This window comes from Rhinoderma darwinii, chromosome 8 (assembly GCF_050947455.1).
Source record: "Rhinoderma darwinii isolate aRhiDar2 chromosome 8, aRhiDar2.hap1, whole genome shotgun sequence".
NCBI lineage: Eukaryota > Metazoa > Chordata > Amphibia > Anura > Rhinodermatidae > Rhinoderma > Rhinoderma darwinii.
This window is the reverse complement of record NC_134694.1, coordinates 11,290,287-11,311,758: the sequence shown is the minus strand read 5'-3', so window position 1 is coordinate 11,311,758 and position 21,472 is coordinate 11,290,287. Positions and strand designations below refer to the sequence as shown.

General features: G+C 43.7%; 1 protein-coding gene and 1 long non-coding RNA gene across 2 annotated transcripts in view; one reads left to right on the top strand and one right to left on the bottom strand.

Annotated features, from left to right (window-relative positions):
* The window catches only part of LOC142659197 (uncharacterized), a 40,913-nt gene that overhangs the window by 10,243 nt on the left and 9,198 nt on the right, over positions 1–21,472 (top strand). The window contains exon 2 of the long non-coding RNA XR_012850281.1: positions 12,496–12,553. This is a non-coding gene — a long non-coding RNA (uncharacterized LOC142659197). The remainder of the gene's footprint in view (positions 1–12,495; positions 12,554–21,472) is intronic.
* LOC142658915 (uncharacterized) lies at positions 3,899–5,266 on the bottom strand. The gene has a single exon (XM_075834524.1). The coding sequence runs from the start codon at positions 5,264–5,266 to the stop codon at positions 4,010–4,012; it is 1,257 nt and encodes a 418-aa protein (XP_075690639.1). The 3' UTR covers positions 3,899–4,009.

Genomic DNA, 21,472 nt, shown 5'->3' with positions numbered 1-21,472 from the left:
TCCGTTTCAGTCACCATTGATATCAATGGTGACGGAAACATCGCTAATGTTTTCCGTTCGTCACCATTCCGGCAGATTTTCGTTTTTCTGACGGAATAGCAGAGTTGACTGCGCTATTGATTCGGTCGGAAAAACAGACATCTGCAGGAATGGTTACGAACGGAAACCATTAGCGATGTTTCCGTCACCATTGATATCAATGGTGACTGAAACGAAAGCTGTGGTTTCACTTTCTGTTGCGGGGTTCAACCGACGGAAGCCTCTGATGGAACCCCGGAACCGAAAGCGAACGGTGATGTGAACAGGCCCGAATAGTAAAAAACCCACAGGTAGACGTGCTGACCATGTCACTCACACTTGAATAGGATAAAACCTTTATACAATTGACTATAAACACCTATCTGTATATACTGATTAGCAATGCTGATTGACTTTTCTCTCAATGTTATCTGCATATCTTGATTAACTCTGCTAAAGGCCTTTGACAAGCACAATTGAGCCCAGGCATACAGATTATGGAAACTCTTGGCTTAATGGATTGATTCTTTATTTTGTTACACTCATCTATATATAATATGTTATGTGTGATTTCATATCTGGATATCTCACACACCCACTGAATAATATCACAATCCTTTTGTTTTAGTGGGGTCCCAGCAATCTGACCCCCTATTAATATGTTAAACTTTTTTTTTTTTTTTTTTAAATAATAATTGATAATTTCTCAATTATATAATAAAGAGAAAACAATCAAATCATACGGTTCCATTTTGCAGGCCAAGTTAAAACAATAGAAGTACAAGCAGGATACACATAAGGAAGCATCCTAAATTGGCATCAGAATATTAACCCAAACAACTGTACAACTAGATATGATATCCATAAAAGCATGTGCCAAAGTGAACAGGGCAAAAGAAGGAAAGAATCCAGGTTGATCTCCCGGGGTGGGGGAAGAGGAAGAAGAAGACACAGCTCATTTTATTTTTTTCATTTTAGTTTTTCCATCGTTGCATTTCACGTGTCATAACTTTTTTATTGTTCCAAGGACATATCCATACTAGGGCCATAAGAGTTGTAGTATTTAATGTACCATATAATATACTGGGAAACTGGAAAATATTATTATTTTGGCCCAGTTGACACAGCGTTGACGCAGATACAATCGGATCGGGCAGAGGCAGTCCAGCCAGTTCACCGAGGCAACAGCCAAAGATGTCTCCAGAGGATCTGGAGACGATCCACTAGATCATTTTGAATGACGTTTGCCGCGGACCCAGAGTCCAGATAGGCAGAAACCCGGTGCGTCTTCTCGCCAGACACTACAGTCACAGGAACGGTCAGCTTGGAATTAAATCTTTTATTTGGTACCCTTCCACCTAGGGTCATCTCTCCAACCAATCCTAGGCGATGGGGTCTCTGGCCTTTGGGGACACAAACGCACAACATGGCCTCCGAGGCTGGAATACAGACAAAGTCCTGAAGTGCATCCGCTTTGTCTCTCCTGGGTAGACAATTTGGCCCGGTCCATCTGCATAGGCTCCTCTGGTGGAATGACAGAAGAGGACAGTAGGGATTGCTGGAAAGTAGAAACCAGTCTAGGAAATCCTCTCTCCCACAGAACCTCTTGGGAACGCTCCCGGATCCTCATGTCAACCCGGATGGCTAGTAGGATGAGATCGTCCAGGGTAGGTGGCAGATCGCGAGCGGCCAGCTCATCTTTAATCCCAAAAGACAGTCTCTGCCAGAATGTGTCTACCGAGGCCTCATTGTTCCAGGTTAGTTCAGCAGCCAGGGTACGAAACTAAACGGCATACTCGCCCATGGAGAGGTCTCCCTGGTGTAGGGTCAGCAGGGATGCAGCAGCAGAAGAAAATCTCCCAGGTTCTTCAAATATCGAACGGAAAGTCCGTAAAAAGCACTGCAAGTCACGAGTCTCTGGTCCCTGATGTTCCCACAGAGGATTTGCCCATGCCAGGGCTTTGCCAGTAAGGAGAGAGATTATGAAGGCGATCCTAGCATCATCAGATGAGAAGGCCCTGGCATGTCGTCTGAAGTGGATCTGGCACGGATTCAGAAATCCTCTGCAGGACCTTGTGTCTCCGTCAGAGCGAGGAAGTAGCGTCAGGAAGCATAGGGGATAGGCACTGTACAGACAGGAGGAACATCAGGAATAGGTGCGGTGATGACTGTGGCTTGAGTAACCAGCCGATGTGCAATGGTGTTCACCGACAGGAGGAGTTGGTCATGCCGTGACTGAAGGTCTTGCCTCTCTGCCAGCATGGCTTTTGTCGTCAAGGTCTCAGGTTGACCAACGGGGTCCATGGCCTGTGCATACTGTCACGGTCTGTGGGTATGTGGACCCACTAGGCCGCACTGCCGTAGCGGGGAGGCAGCCGGCCAAGCAACAGAGCACCCAAGCTATATAAAATCCAGCACAAGGGTACCTGAATAGTCCAGACAGTGGCCAAGGCTTTAGCACGAATGGAGGTGGGTGCAGCAGGTTACGCCAGACGTGGCAGATGACAGCAGGTTGCACCAGATAACACTGGACGTGGCAGACAGTATGTGCAGTAGGACACGACTCCAACACTAACAGGCTCAGGAACAAGAACACAGCACGGGATACAGGTAGCAGGGCACGGGTAACAACAGGAACAGGATCACACTAAAGGACCATTTGCAAAACTGACATGGAAATACGAACAACGCTCAGGCATGAGCAAAGGAGCAGGGCCCTTCTTATAGTCCAGGAAATCATGGGGGGGGGGAGGGTTGATGATGATTTCCCATGTTCGTGCCTTTAAGGCCGGGCACGAGCATGTACGCGCACCCTACGGGACACAGCGGACCGGAGCGGAAGTGAGCTCTGGCGTCTCCTGGGAAGGAGATGACAAGCCAGCGCTCACAGATCCTTGGCTGCGGCCGCCAGGTGTTGAGTAAACCCGACGGTCCACGGCCATGGACGCTACAGTCTGTAGTTTTTATCGGTACCATTTTGGGGTACATGCAACTTTTTGGTCGCTTTTAATTCCATTGTTTTTGGGAAGCGAGATAACCTAAAAATACTTGATGATAATATTGTAATATTTTCCTAGTTCAGACTTTTACAGATGCCACAATACCAATTAGGTTTACTTTTTTTATTGCTTATACAATTTTTTTTTGTGAAAACCGGAAAGAGGTAACGGATGGATTTATTACTTTTTTATTTCACAGAAAACTAGCTCCTTCTACAACACTGCAGATTAGGTCAGGTTCACACATGCCATTGATGTGTGGTGAGAGCTTTCGAAAATCACAAATGCACAGAGCGCTCACATTTACACTATAGCTCCGCCACTAAATAGGATCAGATTCAGGGCACAGCAGACAGTATCACACATGCTAGGCTTAGATACGGGGCCCAGCAGGGGTTGGAGCTCATTTATAGAGTTTTAAGGCCCTTTTCACGGGCAAATGATCATTCATAGAACGCTCGTTGACGATAGTTGCCATGTCAACTGCGCTATGGTTTCCGTCAAAAAAAGGAAACCTTATGCAACGGAGACAAAATGAAACCATTTGCAACGGAAGCATTACCATTGAAATCAATGGTAATGCAAACGGAAGCTATGTTTTCCGTTTGCCTTTCCGTCGTTGGGTTCCTCCGACAAAAAGGTCTAGCGGAACCCATAATCGGAACCGAACGCTGATGGGAACACACCCTAAATATATAGTTTCAGAAGCGGTTGTTTAGATGCAACAACCCCTTTAATAATCTTGTGAACAGAACACAATAGAATTTAAATAAACGAACAAACACAGTTAATAAAGTAACAAAATATATTATGCCATAAAACAGTAATAAAAAGCAACCAACACACATATTCATTGCCCACCGTTTTTTTGCGCATAGAGAGGGAGTCTTCCATCAGTCTTTGCTTCCTATAAACTCAATATCCAGGCCCATAGATATGTCGCCAATCGTGATCTCCATCTATGGCTTTCTACATGTGTGGGGATCATTTTATCACTGGAAAGATATTTCATTCAGAACTTTATTAACATTTTTGATAAGAGAGGCGTTATGTTTCCATATAGTCTTGTCTTTTATTAATTTAGTCTTTGGTAATTTCTTCTGAAGAGGTCCTCTGCAGTGGTAAACAAGGGCTGTTTCCAGTGAGACTTTTACGTGATGTCCATAACCTTTTAAAATGGAGTGTACAGATGTCTGAATCACTTTCCTGGGATCCACAATCATCTTCCGAGCATTGAAATAATTCGGTCTATCTGGTTCACGGTAGACATACTGCAGTATGTTATATCCCGGCACATCTTTCCATGATGAAATATCAGAGAAGCTTCTATCAATGGGTACAGTCTGAGGAAAAATGTGATTTTCAAATAGGAAAATGCCATCTTTTGGCTTCTGTTGTTGAAGGCTTTCCATCAGCGAACCCCAAGACATGTGAGAAAATGGCAAAATGATCTCATCAATATCATTGAGTAGCACAAACCTAGTCCTGTACATATTCTTATAAATGCAGTCATTGAGTGTGGCCAACTGACCATAATAACCTATATCTTTGGGATCAACTGAATGGTGCCATGCTTTGCTAGGCCTGAGATAACGTTGGATTGGCCAAGCTACCACTTCTAGGATTCCTCTTGCAATATAATACAGCATAACTTTTTCCATTTGTGGGCTACAGCTGTTAAGGTAGATCATGACCCTTTGTGCCCCCAGGATCTGGTACATCTCCATGGTCTGAATGAATTGTAAGACATTACTGTAATTCCCAAACATGGTGGAAATGCAGACCGTAAAATTGGCAGAAAATGGTTTCACGTTTCGGTTTTGTATTTGGAATAGAGGTAAGTGTGTTTTTCTAGATGGAGATGTGTGGACAGATAAATACTCAGCATGGCAATCTGGTGGCTCCTCACATAAAAGGTCCGTTGTGACATAGGGAAAGGCAAATCGATCACTATGCTTATCTAGGAGCGCCTCGGAAATCTGCACACTCTTGTCTGTAGAGCAGCAGAAATAGCAGTACAGTTTCTTTACTTTTTGATGGTGGATAATGCTGAGAACCCGCACCATAGGCTTGTCGTCATCTCTGTTGTCGTAGTACGGTGATATGATGAACGTCTGGTTGTCTTCCAGTGCTGTGATTGTATCGGTGCTAAGTTTACCATTAGAACAGGTGCACTCAAAACTTTTTATCACAGATGGAGAGATCGGTGAATTGCCTCTTAGAACCCCCAGTAAAAAGGTGAAAGTCATCGTAATGGACAGACATAATAAGATCTTCTTTTTGTATTTGTACGTCATATTAGGGTCACAGAAACTATTCGAAAGAAAAATAAAATAAAACAGGATTAGTATAAAATAGCATTTATCAAAATCATAGGAAACATATTTTCAGTACTTATTTAAAGGGGATATCCCACCCTAACATCCACAGGAAAGGCGATGTGTTTGATCGCTGGGGTCCCACTGCTGGGATACCCACGGATTAAAAAAAAGAGGGTTCCCAAGTCCCCTGTTTAAACAGAGCTGCAGTCACGCATGAGCCCTCTGATTGGCTGCAGCTGTCACACGCTACGTGCAAGTAAACAACCACCGGGAGTGCCGACGAAGCCTTAGCGCTGGCTCGCTGGGGGCAAGAATAGGTAAGTATTACTTTTTTGGGTTAATTTAAATTGCAGCCCCTATTAAAAAAAATTAAATCACATCCCGGATAACCACTTATGGAAAATTTATAAATTACTGTTCGATGTTTTCAAAAGCAACATGTGAATGAGATTAACTCAGATCTAAATTACTTCAATGTAACATTTCCCTGCAGAAAAAAAATACCATCCGGGTTGTGGTTTAGGGGGTAATCAAAACTGGTGCAAGGGAAAATTGGACAAAATGATGCCAGATTTTCAAAGGGGACACAGATAAAGTTGGAGCTATAATCGGATTGGCTGCTATGGTCAACTATCCCACTTTACATTTGCACCAGTTTTTTATTAAACTCCCTGTGTGTGAACTAAGCCCTGAAGGTCTCATTCACACATATCTCCTTCTGTGGTGGTTTTTTTTTCTTGCCCCGATTTTTTGACACAAAACACAAATCGTGATTTTGTAAAACCCATGTGTGCATAATACGAGTTAGGACCAATGCACACGACCGTAGTTTTCATCCGTAATTACTGATGAAATTGCGGATCCTTTCATTTCTCACCTTTCAGTATATTTACGGATGCATGTCCGTGCTGTAATCAGCAAATTATAGAACATGTCCTATTTTTGTCCATGTCACGGACTCCCCATAGAAGTCTATGGGTGCTTCCATATTTGCGGACGGCTACGGAGGTGGATCCCTAGCCATCTGTGAATCGCAAAAGCATTGCTATGCGACGCCAGCCCTGTTTTGTTTTGCGTATCCGTAAAAAAGACCATATTTACAGATGACTGTGGATCCGTATTTGCATACAGTAAAAAGCCATTGCGCTCGCGTGCATGAGGCCTGGTTTATCTATTGCAGTTATTCAAATAGGCATATAAAATACACATGCATTACTTTCATCAGTTTTGCAAATAGAAAAGAACATTGATGTATTTGTGAGTCAAAACCCAGAAGAGATGGAGAGCGGCGGTTAGATCCGCATAAAAAAATGCATCAGAAAACTGCATGCATTTTTACTGCGATTTGGGGCATTTTTAGAGGCAGTCGTGGTAAAAAAAAAAAAATGCAAACGCACCAAATCGCATGCAGTTTTTCGATGTGGCTCTTACCATTTAAATAGAAGAAAAGGTAGAAATAAAAGACTGATCCATCTCCTTTCATTTGTGTCCACTCCTGTGTTTGGCTCAAAAGAGTGTGTGTTCCTGGCCTAAAGGATAGATGTTGCGTTTAAAAATTGCATTAAAAACAACTGCATTGAAAAACGCATTAAGGCCTTATAGACACGAGCGTATTTCACGTCCGTGTTACACGCGTTAAAACACCGGACGTTCACTGCATGTCCTATATTTGTGCGTTTTATGCACATCATGCACCCATTGAAGTCAATGGGTGCGTGAAAATCACGGACAGCACAGGGATGCACATCCGTGTGCCATGTATTTTTCACGCAACAGTTGCAAAGAAATTAGGAAAATAAAAATCACCTTCAGTTTATTTTGAGAACGTAAAAAACGCGTGAGATACACGCGTGCAATACGCAGACAGGCACTGTACACGGATGTCACACGGAACTGCAACGCAAGAAAAACAGAGTTTTTTTACGCACGCAAAACGGACACGCTCGTGTGAATAAGGCCTTAATGGTATATTCACACGTCACCGAATTTAGGACAAATTTGCAATGAAACGCGGCAGTTTAGGAAAAATCTGGCATACTAACGTGATTGAACCACATTGTGTAAGTAAACCCTTATGGGTTTCCTCCTTTCGGATCCATTCCAAATGCTGGCTACAAAAAGCTACATAGAAGAACTGTATCAAAATGTGTGAACTTTAGGCCAGGATCACACGCATGGTTTTGATGCAGTTTTTCGCTCCATTTTTTTTTTAGCCAGTCAGAAGTGAATCTAAAGACAAGGAAAGGTATAAAGAACAGACTAACGCATTTTCTTTCTTTAGTATCCACTCCTAGGTTTGGTTAAAAAAAAAAACATGCGAAAAACTTCATATGCGATCGTCGTCTCAGAATGGTATTCTAAAAAAAAAAAACACAAAACCAACAGTCACAGCAATAATATGATAAGATGCATATGTCACCCTCAACACGATCACCACCTGGATCACACAATGCACATCTCTTTCAAGAGGAATTGGGGGGGGGGGGGGGGCTCTTTGCATTTAATATTAATAAGATACAACACAGAAATAAATATTATTTTCTTCTTAAAAAGTGGGGAAAAACATGTCAGCTTTACCATACAGTGACAGCAAGTTCTAAGTCAGGCATCAGAAAAATGACTGAGCTCCTGAAGGCCCACAATTGTAATGTGGCAGGTTCCATATTGTAATTGTAGCTGCACCTGTGAGGATTCAGCTGATCACATGAGGATCTCCATGACTGCTGGAGGTGCTCAGCTCCTGCACTGACCAATAACAACTCCCATTTTTGCAAAATGTCAATATAGGAGGTGAGATTATTTCATTGCATTATCCTTACCTTGTATTGAGTGTTACATTTGTAATTTATAGTAGCATATATACTGTGTTTTACCTTATACTTTGGCCAGGATCACACATCCAGTTTTTGCATTTTACTTATCAAATAAGTTGAAAATGTTGCTCCTTTTAAGGGCTCGTTCACACGCAGCAGAATTTCTGCGTTTTTTACTACCGGAATTGCAGACGGAAAATACGCAGCAGAATACGGTAGCAGCAAAGTGGGTGAGGTTTAACAAATCTCATCCACACGCTGCAAAAAAATTCAGAGCCGAAATTGACCTGCGGTGCATATTTTTTGTACCACAGCACGTCAATTCCTGCTTCATAAAGTTTACTGAATTGCTGCGTTTTTCACAGGAGAGGTCATCATCCCCCAACATTGAGAAAAAGAGCAGCAAAATACGCACCATATTATGCCGTAAAAAACGCAGGAAATGGTGTGTTTTTGCAGCAGTGGAAAGTTTGCTACTTTCAATGGTATTGCTGCAGAAATTTTCTGTAGCAATTCTGTTGTGTGTGGATAAACCCTAAGGGTACGTGCACACACACTAATTACGTCCGTAATTCACGGACGTATTTCGGCCGCAAGTAGTGGACCGAACTCAGTGCAGGGAGCCGGGCTCCTAGCATCATACATATGTACGATGCTAGGAGTCCCTGCCTCTCCGTGGAACTACTGTCCCATACTGAAAACATGATTACAGTACGGGACAGTTGTCCTGCAGAGAGGCAGGGACTCCTAGCATCGTATATAACTATGATGCTAGGAGCCCGGATCCCTGCACTGTGTTCGGTCCGGGACTTGCGGCCGAAATACGTCTGTAAATTACGGACGTAATTAGTGTGTGTGCACATACCCTAAGGCCTCATGCACACGACTGTAGCCATGTGCACGGCCGTGATTTTCGGGTCGGCCGGCTGCGGACTGTCAGACGCGAGCCACCCGCAAATCACGAGACATGCACATGGCCGCGGCCATTATTTTCAATGAGCCCGGGCCACAGAAGACGGCCGTACTAAGGCAGGTCCGTTCTTTCTGCGGTGCAGGCTCCCGGGCCATGCATGGACCGTAAAAACTACGGTCGTGTACATGGCCCCATAGAAATGAATGGGGCCGCAATTCTCCCGTGGATTTTCGGGGGAATTGCAGCCGCAAAAGCACGTTCGTCTGCATGGGGGCCTAAGGGTATGTTCACACGGCTTATTTTCAGCCGTTTTCGGGCCGAAAATACGGAAGCTGAACGCCTCCAAACATATGCCTATTGATTTCAATGGGAAAAACTATGTTTCGTTCCGACGGGTCGTTTTTTTACGCGGCCATTTGAAAAAAACGCACGTAAAAAAACGCACTGTAAAACGAAGTGCACGTCACTTCTTGAACCATTTTTGGAGCTGTGTTTCATTGGGTCAATAGAAAAATGGCCGCAAAAAACGCATAAAAAAATACAGGGTAGGCTGTGGATTTTAAAGGCTATGTACACCTTTGACTGGCAATTTTATTAAGTCAGCATATTTTATATAGTCAGTGTGATTAGTGCAATTTAGATGTGATAGATTACAGGTCAGAGAAACACAGGACCTGATTTCACTGATCCCGTCAGTCCCATGGACCTGACGGGAGCAGGATTTAGCAAAAGATACAGCTGGTCTATATAGAGAATACAGAGCAGCCGTATCTTAAAAAGTAATTTTTAATAAAAACTATTTAGAAAGTTGCACTAATCACACTGACTAACCTATTTTTTTATTTAATTTTTTTAAATTGTCTTTCAAAGGTTTACATAGCCTTTAACATCTGCGGTACTTCCAAAAAACCTTGTAGATTTTTTTTCTCCAGCATGTAAATGGGATTGTGAAAATCCAATGCAAATGTATTGGGTCGTGTTCCACATAACATAAACGCTGTAGAATTGATGCAACACAATTCTATGCAGAAATTCCGCAGCATTTACAGTAGCAGCAAAGTGGATGAGATTGCACAAATTTCATGCACATGCTACAAAGTCTGCAGCGAAACGGTTCATAAACCTGCAGCATGTCAATCATACCTCCCAACTTTCAAGTATCTCAAAGAGGGGCACGCATAGCACTATTTTTCCCTTTTAAACCACACCTCTAACCCTGCCCATACACACCCAGTTCAGCCCATACATTATCATGCTCCCATAGTGTCTCCCCACAGTATAATGCCATATAGAACCCTCCTCCCACAGTATAATGTCCCTATAGATGCTCCTCACACAGTATAATGCCCCTATAGCTGCTCCTCACACAGTATAATGCCCCTATAAATGCCCCAATACATTATAAAGCCAAAACAGATGCCCCATACATTATAATGCCCACACAAATTCTCCTATATCGTATAATGTCTCCATAGCTGCCGACATACAGCATAATGCCTCCATCCCTGCCCTATACTGTATAATGCCCCCATAGTTGCCCCAAACAGTATAATGCCCACTTAGCTGACATCATACAGTATAATGCCCCTTAGCTTCCCCTAATGCCAGTGCCCATGTAGATAGTACCACACATAGTGTCCATGTAGATAGTGCCAGTGTCCCCTGTAGATAGTGCCCATATAGTGCTACAGTGCCCATGTAGATAGTGCCACACCCACCTTGACGATAGCTCCACCCCATGTAGATAGCGCTATATCACCTGTATATGGCGCCTTTAGGGCTCCCTCTAGGAGCGGCAGCCCCAAACAGAGTATTTTCTCCACGCTGTGGCAGGATTCTGCTCCAGGAAGAGCCCCTGGTGTCACTGTCCTTATATGGACAGTGACATTAGGGGTTCCCTCTAGGAGCGGATCTTAGAATAATGAAAGCCCATCGACTACATCGACTTACCTGCAAACGCCGATGCTGCTGCAGAATCAAATGTAGCCTCTGGTGCCGATGTGTCCTCGCTCGTCCGACACGATGCAGGACCTGGGGCAGGAAGTGAGTGACGTCACAGCGTGATCTCTCGAGAACACGCTGTGTGTCTGTGCACTGCCAGAAGCTGGGCGGTAACGAAGAGAAGTGGATGATGCTGATTCGTCAGCATCATACACTTCTATTCACAACGCCCAGCTAGTAAAAGAAGTAAAAACGCCCAGATGTAACACACATAATACACGCCCAGTTGTACTTTAACTTTAAACACGCCCAGTTGTACTTTAGAAAGCCTCATTTGCATAAATATAAAAATGGTCATAACTTGGCCAAAAATGCTTGTTTAAAAAAAAACAAAAAAAAACTTTACTCTTATCTACATTGCAGCGCCGATCTGCTGCAATAGGAGATAGGGGTTGCAAAATCTGGTGACAGAGCCTCTTTAACCTTGCAGTACAGGCCTCCTTTACACAAAGAATTTTTCTGGCATTTTAAACTGCATCAAAAACCACTACTAAAAACGCTGGCGTTATTAAAATGGAACATGCGTTTTTATTGGCATTTTTAATTTTGTCGCATAGCAACGCTTCCGCAATTACGGACAGCTACGGATGCACATCTGTCGTCGTCCACAATATTGCACGCGCCCATAGACTTCTATAGGCGTGCTGGAATTGGGGACAGGAATAGGACATGTTCTATATTTTGCGGATCATTTCTACGGCCTGGACACAACAGAAAGGTGTCCGTGGCCTATAGAAATGAATGGGTCTGCAGATTTTTCCGTAATTTCTGATAAAAACTACGACCGTGTGCATGGAGCCTTACTGAATAGACCGTTATGTCTGCTGCTGTTCTCACAGGTGATGCCAGTTCACAACAATGTACATATTGACTCCTATAGACTCCTTCTGGTCTATTCACAAGGTGCGGTCAAATCACGGTACTTGCCGATATGAGTAAACCGTATGAATATATCCGGAAATGCTAGAAGTTGAAATTTGACAACAGCTGAGAAGCCACAGGTTGGACAACCACTGTCTGGTACTTCTAAGAAACAGTAGATCAGAATGTATCCCATATATTCTGATATTTATAATTTACAGCAGATAATTTATCACCAAGAGTTCACATAAGGGTGAGGAGGCCCACTACAAAGATTAGAATGGGTTAATACCACCATACTCCTAACCTTCTGCGGCAGGGGATTTACCCTCTATCTCTTTTCCATGATCCTTGGGTTAATTCTCCCGCCCTTGTTTGTAAGAGCTGTGGGAAGGGGATCCCTGCGCAGGTTCTCATCATTCTACCTGGTCTGGGCCCCCTCCCTTTAGGGGGCCCCATAGTCTACTTCTTTGGTACATATGCCCTTGCTTATACCATATATTATATCTGATGCTTATTATAATGTATAGCAGATAATACCATATATTCTAATCCTATCTATGTTTCAGGGTCAGAGCGGCCACGGCTACACAATCACTTTTACTACAAGAAGAACAACCATATATTGTAAGTGCAGTATTTTTTTTCTTTATATCAAGTATCAAACACACTGTGAGATGTTCATTAAGAAATAAAAATGGTGGTCCGTGCTCGCAATTGGTAGCAGTCCAATTTGTGAATAAATGCACCATTTCTGAGTTAATGCGTAATCTGAAAATATAATTATTATTCTAAAACATGAAATCTGTAATTAAAAATAAATAAATCTCATGCACCATTTTTAAAATAGCCCAGCTAATTTTTGCACCAACCTCCCCTCTTCACACCACACGCATATATCTCAATTGTTTTCAACTGCAGTAGCTTTGGAACAAGGTTTATTTAGAATTCTTAATTTATATAATGGTACCAGCATGGTCTGTAGTGTAGAAAAATAGTGACACTATATTGACTCAAACATCTACTAAGAGGGAAACAAAAGCCAAGGGAAGCCAGCACACACAATACATAATACTACAGTAACCGGCTATAGTATAACCTCACCTATAAATAATATAGAATCCATAGACTGTTACCTTGTCAGGTCGACCGCTCTCCACGTTATCCATTATAATATAGCTCCTAGATGTCCAGTTGCACAGCAACATCTGATATTTCCTGTTTAACAAGTCCAGGGAAGAGGATGGGAATGGCCATGTAAATAGAGTCCTTTCAACTTCTCCAATTGAAATGCTAATTATACATAAAAAAAGTTTCTTTATAAAGCTTTACGGTTTTGTACCAATTTATTTTTTCATGTAGTTCTCTCAATTCATTGACATTACTGCTTTGAAAATTTGTTCAGTATTCGGCTGGTTGAATTTCGTTATTTACCAATTGGTCGTCCATCTGTCTGGTTTTTATCTAATATGTGTATGGTCTCCAAGGTTCAGGTCCGGCAGTCTAATGTGTATGGGGACCTCCTGATGGCAGATGCTTGGGGAAAAAATAGGTGTTGGTGGAGTGTGTTCTCTATATGTATAGAATTTGATTAATATATGATATATATGACAAATATTGTCTTGGATCAGAGAAAGATCATAAACTGTCAATAAATTAATTGTCAATTAATTCTGTCATTCCATTCCCCCCTACAACATGATCGCTGTCTCCCAGGGTGCTGTTGTTTTCATGGTTAGCCTGCGGGACTAATGAAGGCCCCCAGGTCTGCCATCTTTGTGCTCCTATCAAGGTAAAAATGTATTGCAATACAATATTCTGCAATACACAACTATGGGGGAAATAAAAAAAAACTTAAATTGTTTCATTTTTTTTGTACATTTGTAAAAACTTTATTTAAATAGAAAAAAAAGTTTTCCCCCTAAAGTAATGTAAAAAAATAAACATAATTGGTATCGCCGTGTCCATAAAAGTACAAACAATTCTCATGTTATATGAGAGAGAATAGGAATTGCAACTAGTTTGGCACATACACTGATGGACGTCTGTGATGATGAATGCTATTTTATACTAGATTTGTTTATGTATATTTGATTTGACACGATTTACATATTTGGGTACTTTATGGCCGGCGCCTGACTGTGAACGTTTCGCTGATTTCATGGCACTATTACTTACTTTTATTATTATTATAATGTAACGATTTTTCATGCACCTTGGTATGCGCCAACTTATAGTTAGTTTATTATATATTATTTATTCTGTCTTTCTCATTACTTTTGGTGCTATAAATGAAATGGTACTTTTATTTTATTTTTTTTATTCCTAGGAAATATTATTTCTTTCTCCCGTGGGAATTATTTGCTATTTGCACAAGCATATTGTGCCTTATTCTTATATTGCTTATTAAATTAGTCATATTTTATTAATTATTTATATAGGCATACCTCACAATTTTAAAATAACGCAAAGGACAACAGCGTAGCGCGGCAAGTTTTACCTTTTAAGCCACGCCTCTAATCCCACCTAATCCCCGCCCATATACATCCGATTCAGCCCACACAGTTCATGCTCCCATAGTGCCTCCCATACAGTATAATACCAAATAGCTGCCCCATACAGTATAATGCCCCGTAGCTGCCACTAATCAGTATAATGCCCCCATGGATGCCCCCATAGATGCCCCCATACAGTATAATGCCCATACAGATGCCCCCATGCAGTATAATGCCCACACAGATGCCCCTATACAGTGTAGAGCCCACACAGATTCACTCATACAGTATAATCCCCTCATAGATGCCCCATGCAGTATAATGCCCTCGCAGATGACCCCATGCAGTATAATGCCCACACAGATGCCCCCATGCAGTATAATGCCTACACAGATGCCACAATACATTAAATTGCAGAAGACTGTCCCCGACCGTCCGTGCCCGTAATTACTAATACTCGCTGCTCCTCGTGTTGCACTTACCTACTCCCGGCGTCCTTGCTGGCGCTGCTCCTCTTGTGGAAGCCTCCCACGCTGCCAACGCTTGCTTCTGAGTCCTAGTGCGCGTGCACCAAAATCTATTCTCAGCTTTCCCTGGATATAAAGGCTCCTCCCCATTCTTCCCAGAGCAAGTTGGTTTATACTGGTGTTCCCTGTGTTCCTATCGTCTCTCAGCTATCTCATCTATTGAATTCCCCTGTTTTGACATCAGCCTGTACCTTTGACCATCCTTGCCTGCCCTGACCTCTTGCTCAGTGACCAGTGATGATCCTCTGCCATCTGCCTGCCGCCTGCCCTGAACATTTGCTACGTGACCCGTTACGAACCTTGCCACCTATCCTGACCTTTTGCCATACTAGACCACTGCCATTACTGGCACTATACCGGTTTTGTTGCCTGTCACCAATTGAGATTACTCTGGGGGTAGCAACCCCGGGTTCTCCTGAAGCAAAGTCCAGATCCCTGTATAGGGGTTAAAGGGTGAATACCGGGGGTCCCCTTAGACTCCAATCACCAGTTTAGCCCTACGTCAAATCCCTTGGTGACAAAGTAAGTTCGCACCGCCGTCTGCTGGCTCCGTGACAGAATCTCCTAACACAGAAATGATTAGCTAGAATAAGGCTACATTCAGCCAAGCGTAGCTAACCTCGGACGTGAAAAATTGCAGTTTTTCACGTCCGAGGTGCACCCGTGCGGGGCGCGTTGTCACGGATCCCCCCATAGACTAGAGTCTAGAGAGGGATGCATGACATGCAGTAAAATGGGACTTATCCTATTTTTTCACTGACCCTTCACACTCTCCTTTGAAACAACGGTTATGTGAACGGCCCCATTCAAGTACATGTGTCTGTGTGACGGCCGTTGTTTTAGCGGCCGTTGTTTTAACACTCGTCTGAATTAGCCCTTACTGTATGTGTGTTTGGGTGCAGTCAAATGCAGACATTTCTGATACTGAAAATCAGTTAATTTTATCTCAATGGAACTTGCAGAAACCCAGGCACCTGCAGCAGAAACAAACACATTCAAATGAATGGAACAAATTTTTCAGTTGCAGAAATTTCTGCAAAAAAGTCTGCCGTGTGGGAATCCACCCTTTCTCTTTTGTGCTCAGTCATCTATTTTCACAGTCAGAGACTTCAAGGACCCTAAAGTACTAACTGTAAGGCTGAATTCACACGGGGTTTACACGCTGCGTAAAAGCACGCAGCGTATCTGCCCTTTGTGCCACAGGGAATTCCAGGCGAAAAACTGCACCAAACTGTAATGCAGTTTTTCGCCCAGAATGTCCGCTGCAGTAAACTACATCACTTGATGATAGTTAATCCCAGGAGACTGCTGCAGCCTGTGATTGGCTGCAGCGGTGGCCACATGGGCTAAAGCGTCATCCCAGGAAGCCGGCCCTCTGATGTCATCCAGGCCGGCCTTCTGGGTTGATGCTTCATCCCATATGACCGCCGCTACAGCCTGTGATTGGCTGCAGTGGTCACATGGGACGAACTGCGCTGGAGGGAGGAACACAGACTTCTGAGTAAGTATGAGATTTTATTCTGAGTTGAGTTTTTTGTGTCAGAATCTCTGCAATTTCCCCACAAAAGACACAACAACTGCTAGTTGTTGCGGATTTTACTTCCCCATTTAATTCAATGGGGAAAACCCGCAAACAAATAAGTAGCGTTTACGCAAATACAATTGACCGCACCAAAGGTCAATTTCTGAGCGTTTTTTTTCCGCTCAGTATTTACGCAGCGTGTGGATGAGATTTGTTTTATCTCATCCAGTTTGCTGCTCCTATATTTGCTGCGGATTTTCTGCAACAAATTCCTTTGCGGAAAAACCGCAGCATTTACGCAACGTGTGAACTGACCCTTAACCCCCTCTCGACATTTGACGTATCGCTACGTCATAGCCGGGTAGTGGAAGTATACGATGCGGGTGTCGGCTGTATGCTACAGCCGACACTTCACAGTAACTAGCGGGATCGCTAAATGCGGTCAATAGCGACCATGGCATTTAAATGGTTAGAAAGAGGGGGGCAAACTGAAACCTCAATTTCCGTTTCCCTCACCATTGATCTCTATGGTGACGGAAACGTTGCTAAAGGTTTCCGTTTGTCACCGTTGTGACAGGGTTCCGTTGTTCTTGACGCAACCAATAGCGCAGTCGACGGCGCTATTGACTGTCAAAACAACGGAACCAATCAATGGTGAGGGAAACGGAAGCTTCAGTTTGTCGTTCTGTTAAGGGGTTACCTGACGGAAACCTCCGACGGAAGGACAGCGGTGATGTGAACAGGTCCTTACTAATGTTTTTTTTTGGTGTTTTGTGTTCCATCATTGGACTACGTCGGATTCGAGGACTACTTCGATGACGGCTTTTTTTTATTATCAATAAAATGGTTAATTGGGGTTGTGGGTTTTTATTTTATTTCAATAAACCTGTTTTTTCTATGTCTTTGTATGTTTTTTTAAACTTTATTACTTCTGCTTTATTAATAGCTGCTGGCTGATTGACAGCATCCATTAATAAGGCGCGGCTTAGTGTTAGCCGGTGCAGAGGCTAACACTAACCCCATTATTACTCCGGTACCCACCGCCACCAGGGGTGCCGGGTAGAGCCAGGTATGATCACAGTGGCCCTTCCCACCCTGGTAATGCCAGCCTGCTGCTGCTGTATTGTACCTGGCTGGTTATGAAAAATGGGGGGGACCCCACGTCATTTTAATAAATAAATAAATAATTGGAAAGCTCGATGTGGGGTTCCCACATTTTTATAACCAGCCAGATACAACACAGCAGCAGCCTAGCATTACCAGGGTGGGAAGGGCCACTGTTTTTGGGCTTTCCCAGCCTAATAATAGTGCCCAACAATCACGACAGATGGTCGGGTCCTGGATCGTACCCGGCTCTTCCTGGTGGTGGTGGGTAACGGGCTAATAATGGGGGTTAGTGTTAGCCTCTGCATCGGCTAACACTAAGCCTTCCCTTAGTAATGGATGTTGTCAATCAGCCAGCAGCTATTAATAAGGTGGTAGTAATAAAGTTTAGAAAATACAAAGACATAGAAAAAATATTTTATTGAAATAAAACTCCCACACAATCCTCATTATCCATTTTATTGAGAATAAAAAAAACGCCGTTATCGAAGTAGTCCTCGAATCCAAAGTAGTCCAACAACCTAACCTGTAAAAAAACACAAACACACGAATTAGGCCTCATGCACACTTCCATCACCGTTTTCACGGCCGTTTTTCACGGATCCGTGTGTCCGTGATTGGATCAGTGTGGTTCCCATATGTACTCCGTGTACACTTCCGTGTTTCTGTTTCCGAGCGCCGCGCATGGTACTCACTGTCCAGGGTGCTGAAAGAGTTACGATCAGTGCTGGATAGAGAGAAGGGGCTGCACTGATCGGCAGTAACTCTTTCAGCACCCAGGACAGTGACTACCGCTGGACAGTGAGTACCATGCGCGGTGCTCACAATATAGATTTGTAACGTTTCCTTCAAGAAACCCAACTCAGAAAAAAATAAGTTTATACTTAGCCAGAACTGCCTGCTTCTTCCTCCAGTCTGGCCTCCTGGGATGACGTTTCATCCCATGTGAACGCTGCAGCCAATCACAGGGTGCAGCGGTCACATGGACTGCCGCGTCATCCAGGGAGGTCGGACTGGATGTCAAAAGAGGGACACGTCCCCAAGACAACGGCCTGGGTACGTATGAACTGCTTTTTCTTTCTATTGCTGCAGATGCTCTGCCCGAAAGGGCTGCCCCTTCTCTCTATCCAACACTGATCGCCAGCCTCTTCTCTATATCCAGCACTGATAGAGAGAAGAGACTGCCGATCAGAGCTGGATAGAGAGAAGGGGCTGACGATAAGTGCAGTGCAATATCTCTCTCTCCGTCTACTTCTGCCCGCCTGGCAGTTGCTAGGCAACGGCTCCGTCACACACGGACGGCACACGGATGCCTTCCGTGTGCCTTCAGTTTTTTTGACGGACCCACTGACTTGTATGGGCCCAACGGTCATGGAATCTAGGACCAAAGTCGGACATTCTCTACTTTTGTCGGAACGGAACAACGGGACCATCAAAAAAACTGAAGTGTGCATGGCCCCATTGAAATGAATGGGTCAGGGTGCTAGTCATCAAAAAAATGGCTAGCACCCTGAAGGATAAAACGGAAGTGGGCATGAAGCCTAAGTAACACTTAAAAAAACAAAAAAATTATTAGGCTGGATTTACACAAGCGCGTGCGTTTTGCCCACGCAAAAAACGCGGCGTTTTGTGTGCGCAAAAGGCACTTAACAGCTCCGTGTGTCATCACCATATAATGCGATTTTCGCGCAGCCGCCATTATTATGACACTCTGTTTGTATGTTTGTAAACCGAAAAGCACGTTGTGCTTTTCGGTTTTCAATCATACTTTTTACTGCTCTTGCGCGAATCACGCGCGTCCCACGGAAGTGCTTCAGTGTGCTGCGCGTGATTTTCACGCACCCATTGACTTCAATGGGTGCGTGATGCGCAAGAAACGCACAAACATAGGACATGTCCGTTTCACGCAGCGGACATACGCTGCGTGAAAATCACGGACTGTCTGCACGGCCCCATAGACTAACATAGGTCCGTGCGAGGCGCGTGAAAATCACGCACGTTGCACGGAGGTATATCACGTTCGTGTAAATAAGCCCTCATTCTTACCTTTCCTGGGTCCAGCGCTGGAGCCGCAATGTCAGCGAGCTGGGCCCTATATCTAATCCTATAACGTGTGATACTGTCTGCTGAGTCACTGTATCTAATCCTATCATGTGTAATACTGACTGCTGAGCCACTGTGTTAACGCAATCATGGGCCAAAATATATTAGACTCAAATTTGTATTGGGTATGTCAACTGATACCCGCCCTCTAGTGATTTATCCAGTTTCAAATCATAGGTAATCAATATATATATCTCTGAGAGAAAAGATGACACAAGAGACCATGCTTGTATACTCAAAATCCTTCTCTGCCGTTTATTGCCAAACTCAATTACAATAATATCATTCAAAAGGGATGTAGGCTTGATTTCAGCCAATCATCTACAATATGATAATAACTCTGATTCAGCCAATGAGAATATTTCAATGCATTATAATTCATCTCTTGGCAAGAATGTAAGATGTGGGAGACTTTCTCACATGCATATTTGCCCTCCTCCCATCTCACTCCCTGTAACTTCCTCACAAGCCTCGTATGGGAACCAAGGTCAAAGATCACTCAACTTAGAAACATAAAAACCTGTCTTAAAGGAGTAATGACTTAATTATTAATTACAAAAGAAACAAGATGGGGACTCCAGACAAGATGACCGCTGCATAAAATGAAATAATTGAAACTTTATTTTAATCACTTTCACACACTGTATCTAATCCTATCATATGTGATACTGTCTGCTGAGAAACTGTATCTAATCCTATCCATAGCTATAGGATCGTAGTGCTATAAATATGCTGACTCCTATATACACATACACACCAATTTTTTTGGGGGGTGGTATATGTATTGGGGCTATTTTCCCTGGCGTTTCGAGACCTTAGTGACGCCCCTGGCTGCTAGTGCTGCATCGTTGGGTCACTTAGAAGACCCAGCGATGCAGCTGAAAAATGCGGATCCTCGCCATGAGAAGTTTGGGGGGGCCCAAGAAGAACCTTTGCATCGTGGGCCCATGAGCCTTTAGCTACGGCCCCTAGTTAGTTAGTAGATAGAATATCATATTTCTTATCAGTTCTTTTCTAATATCCTGGGAAACCTGTATTTCTAGTCAGACAGCAGTCTTAGATTTGCTGAGAGATTTTGATCTTCTGAATAACGTAGTTTACATAAGTCTATATTCCGTATTATACACACACATTCTGTAAGGTGAACTGCACCTATGAGACTTTGCAACATGAAAGGTGCCTGGAATGGGCCATACAATATATGAACACATCTCAGGCTCTGAATTCCATGAGGAGAGTGGACTAAGGCTATATTCACATGACAGTGAAAAAAAATGGCCATTAAAAACTGATCAACTGTCAGGTTTTTCATGGACATTTTGCATCAGTGTCTCCAAATTTCCATCCATTTCCAGTCCGTCTGTCCATTTTTTAATAGCCGTTTGTCATCTGTTTTTCATGGCCCAGTGGCGTAACTACCGCCGTAGCAGGCGTAGCGACTGCTACGGGGCCCGCGGCATGAGGGGGCCCGTGTCGCCCGCCGGCACGGGCCCCCACCATGGCCGGAGGCTCCGCTAGCAGCCGCTATGGCTGCTACAGCGCGACGCCACTAAACACTACGGCAGAGCAGGGAGGTATCTCCCCGCTCTGCCATTAAACAAAAGACATGTATCCCCTATCCACAGGATAGGGGATACATGTGTGATCGCTGGCGGCGATAAGGAGAACAGGGGACCGAAAGTCCCCTGAAGTTCTCCATCACAAACCTCAGACTTCCGGGGTCTGTGTCGGCAGCTCCGTAGAAATGAATGGAGCGCCGGTCGCGCTTGTGCGCATGCGTGACCAGCGCTCCTTT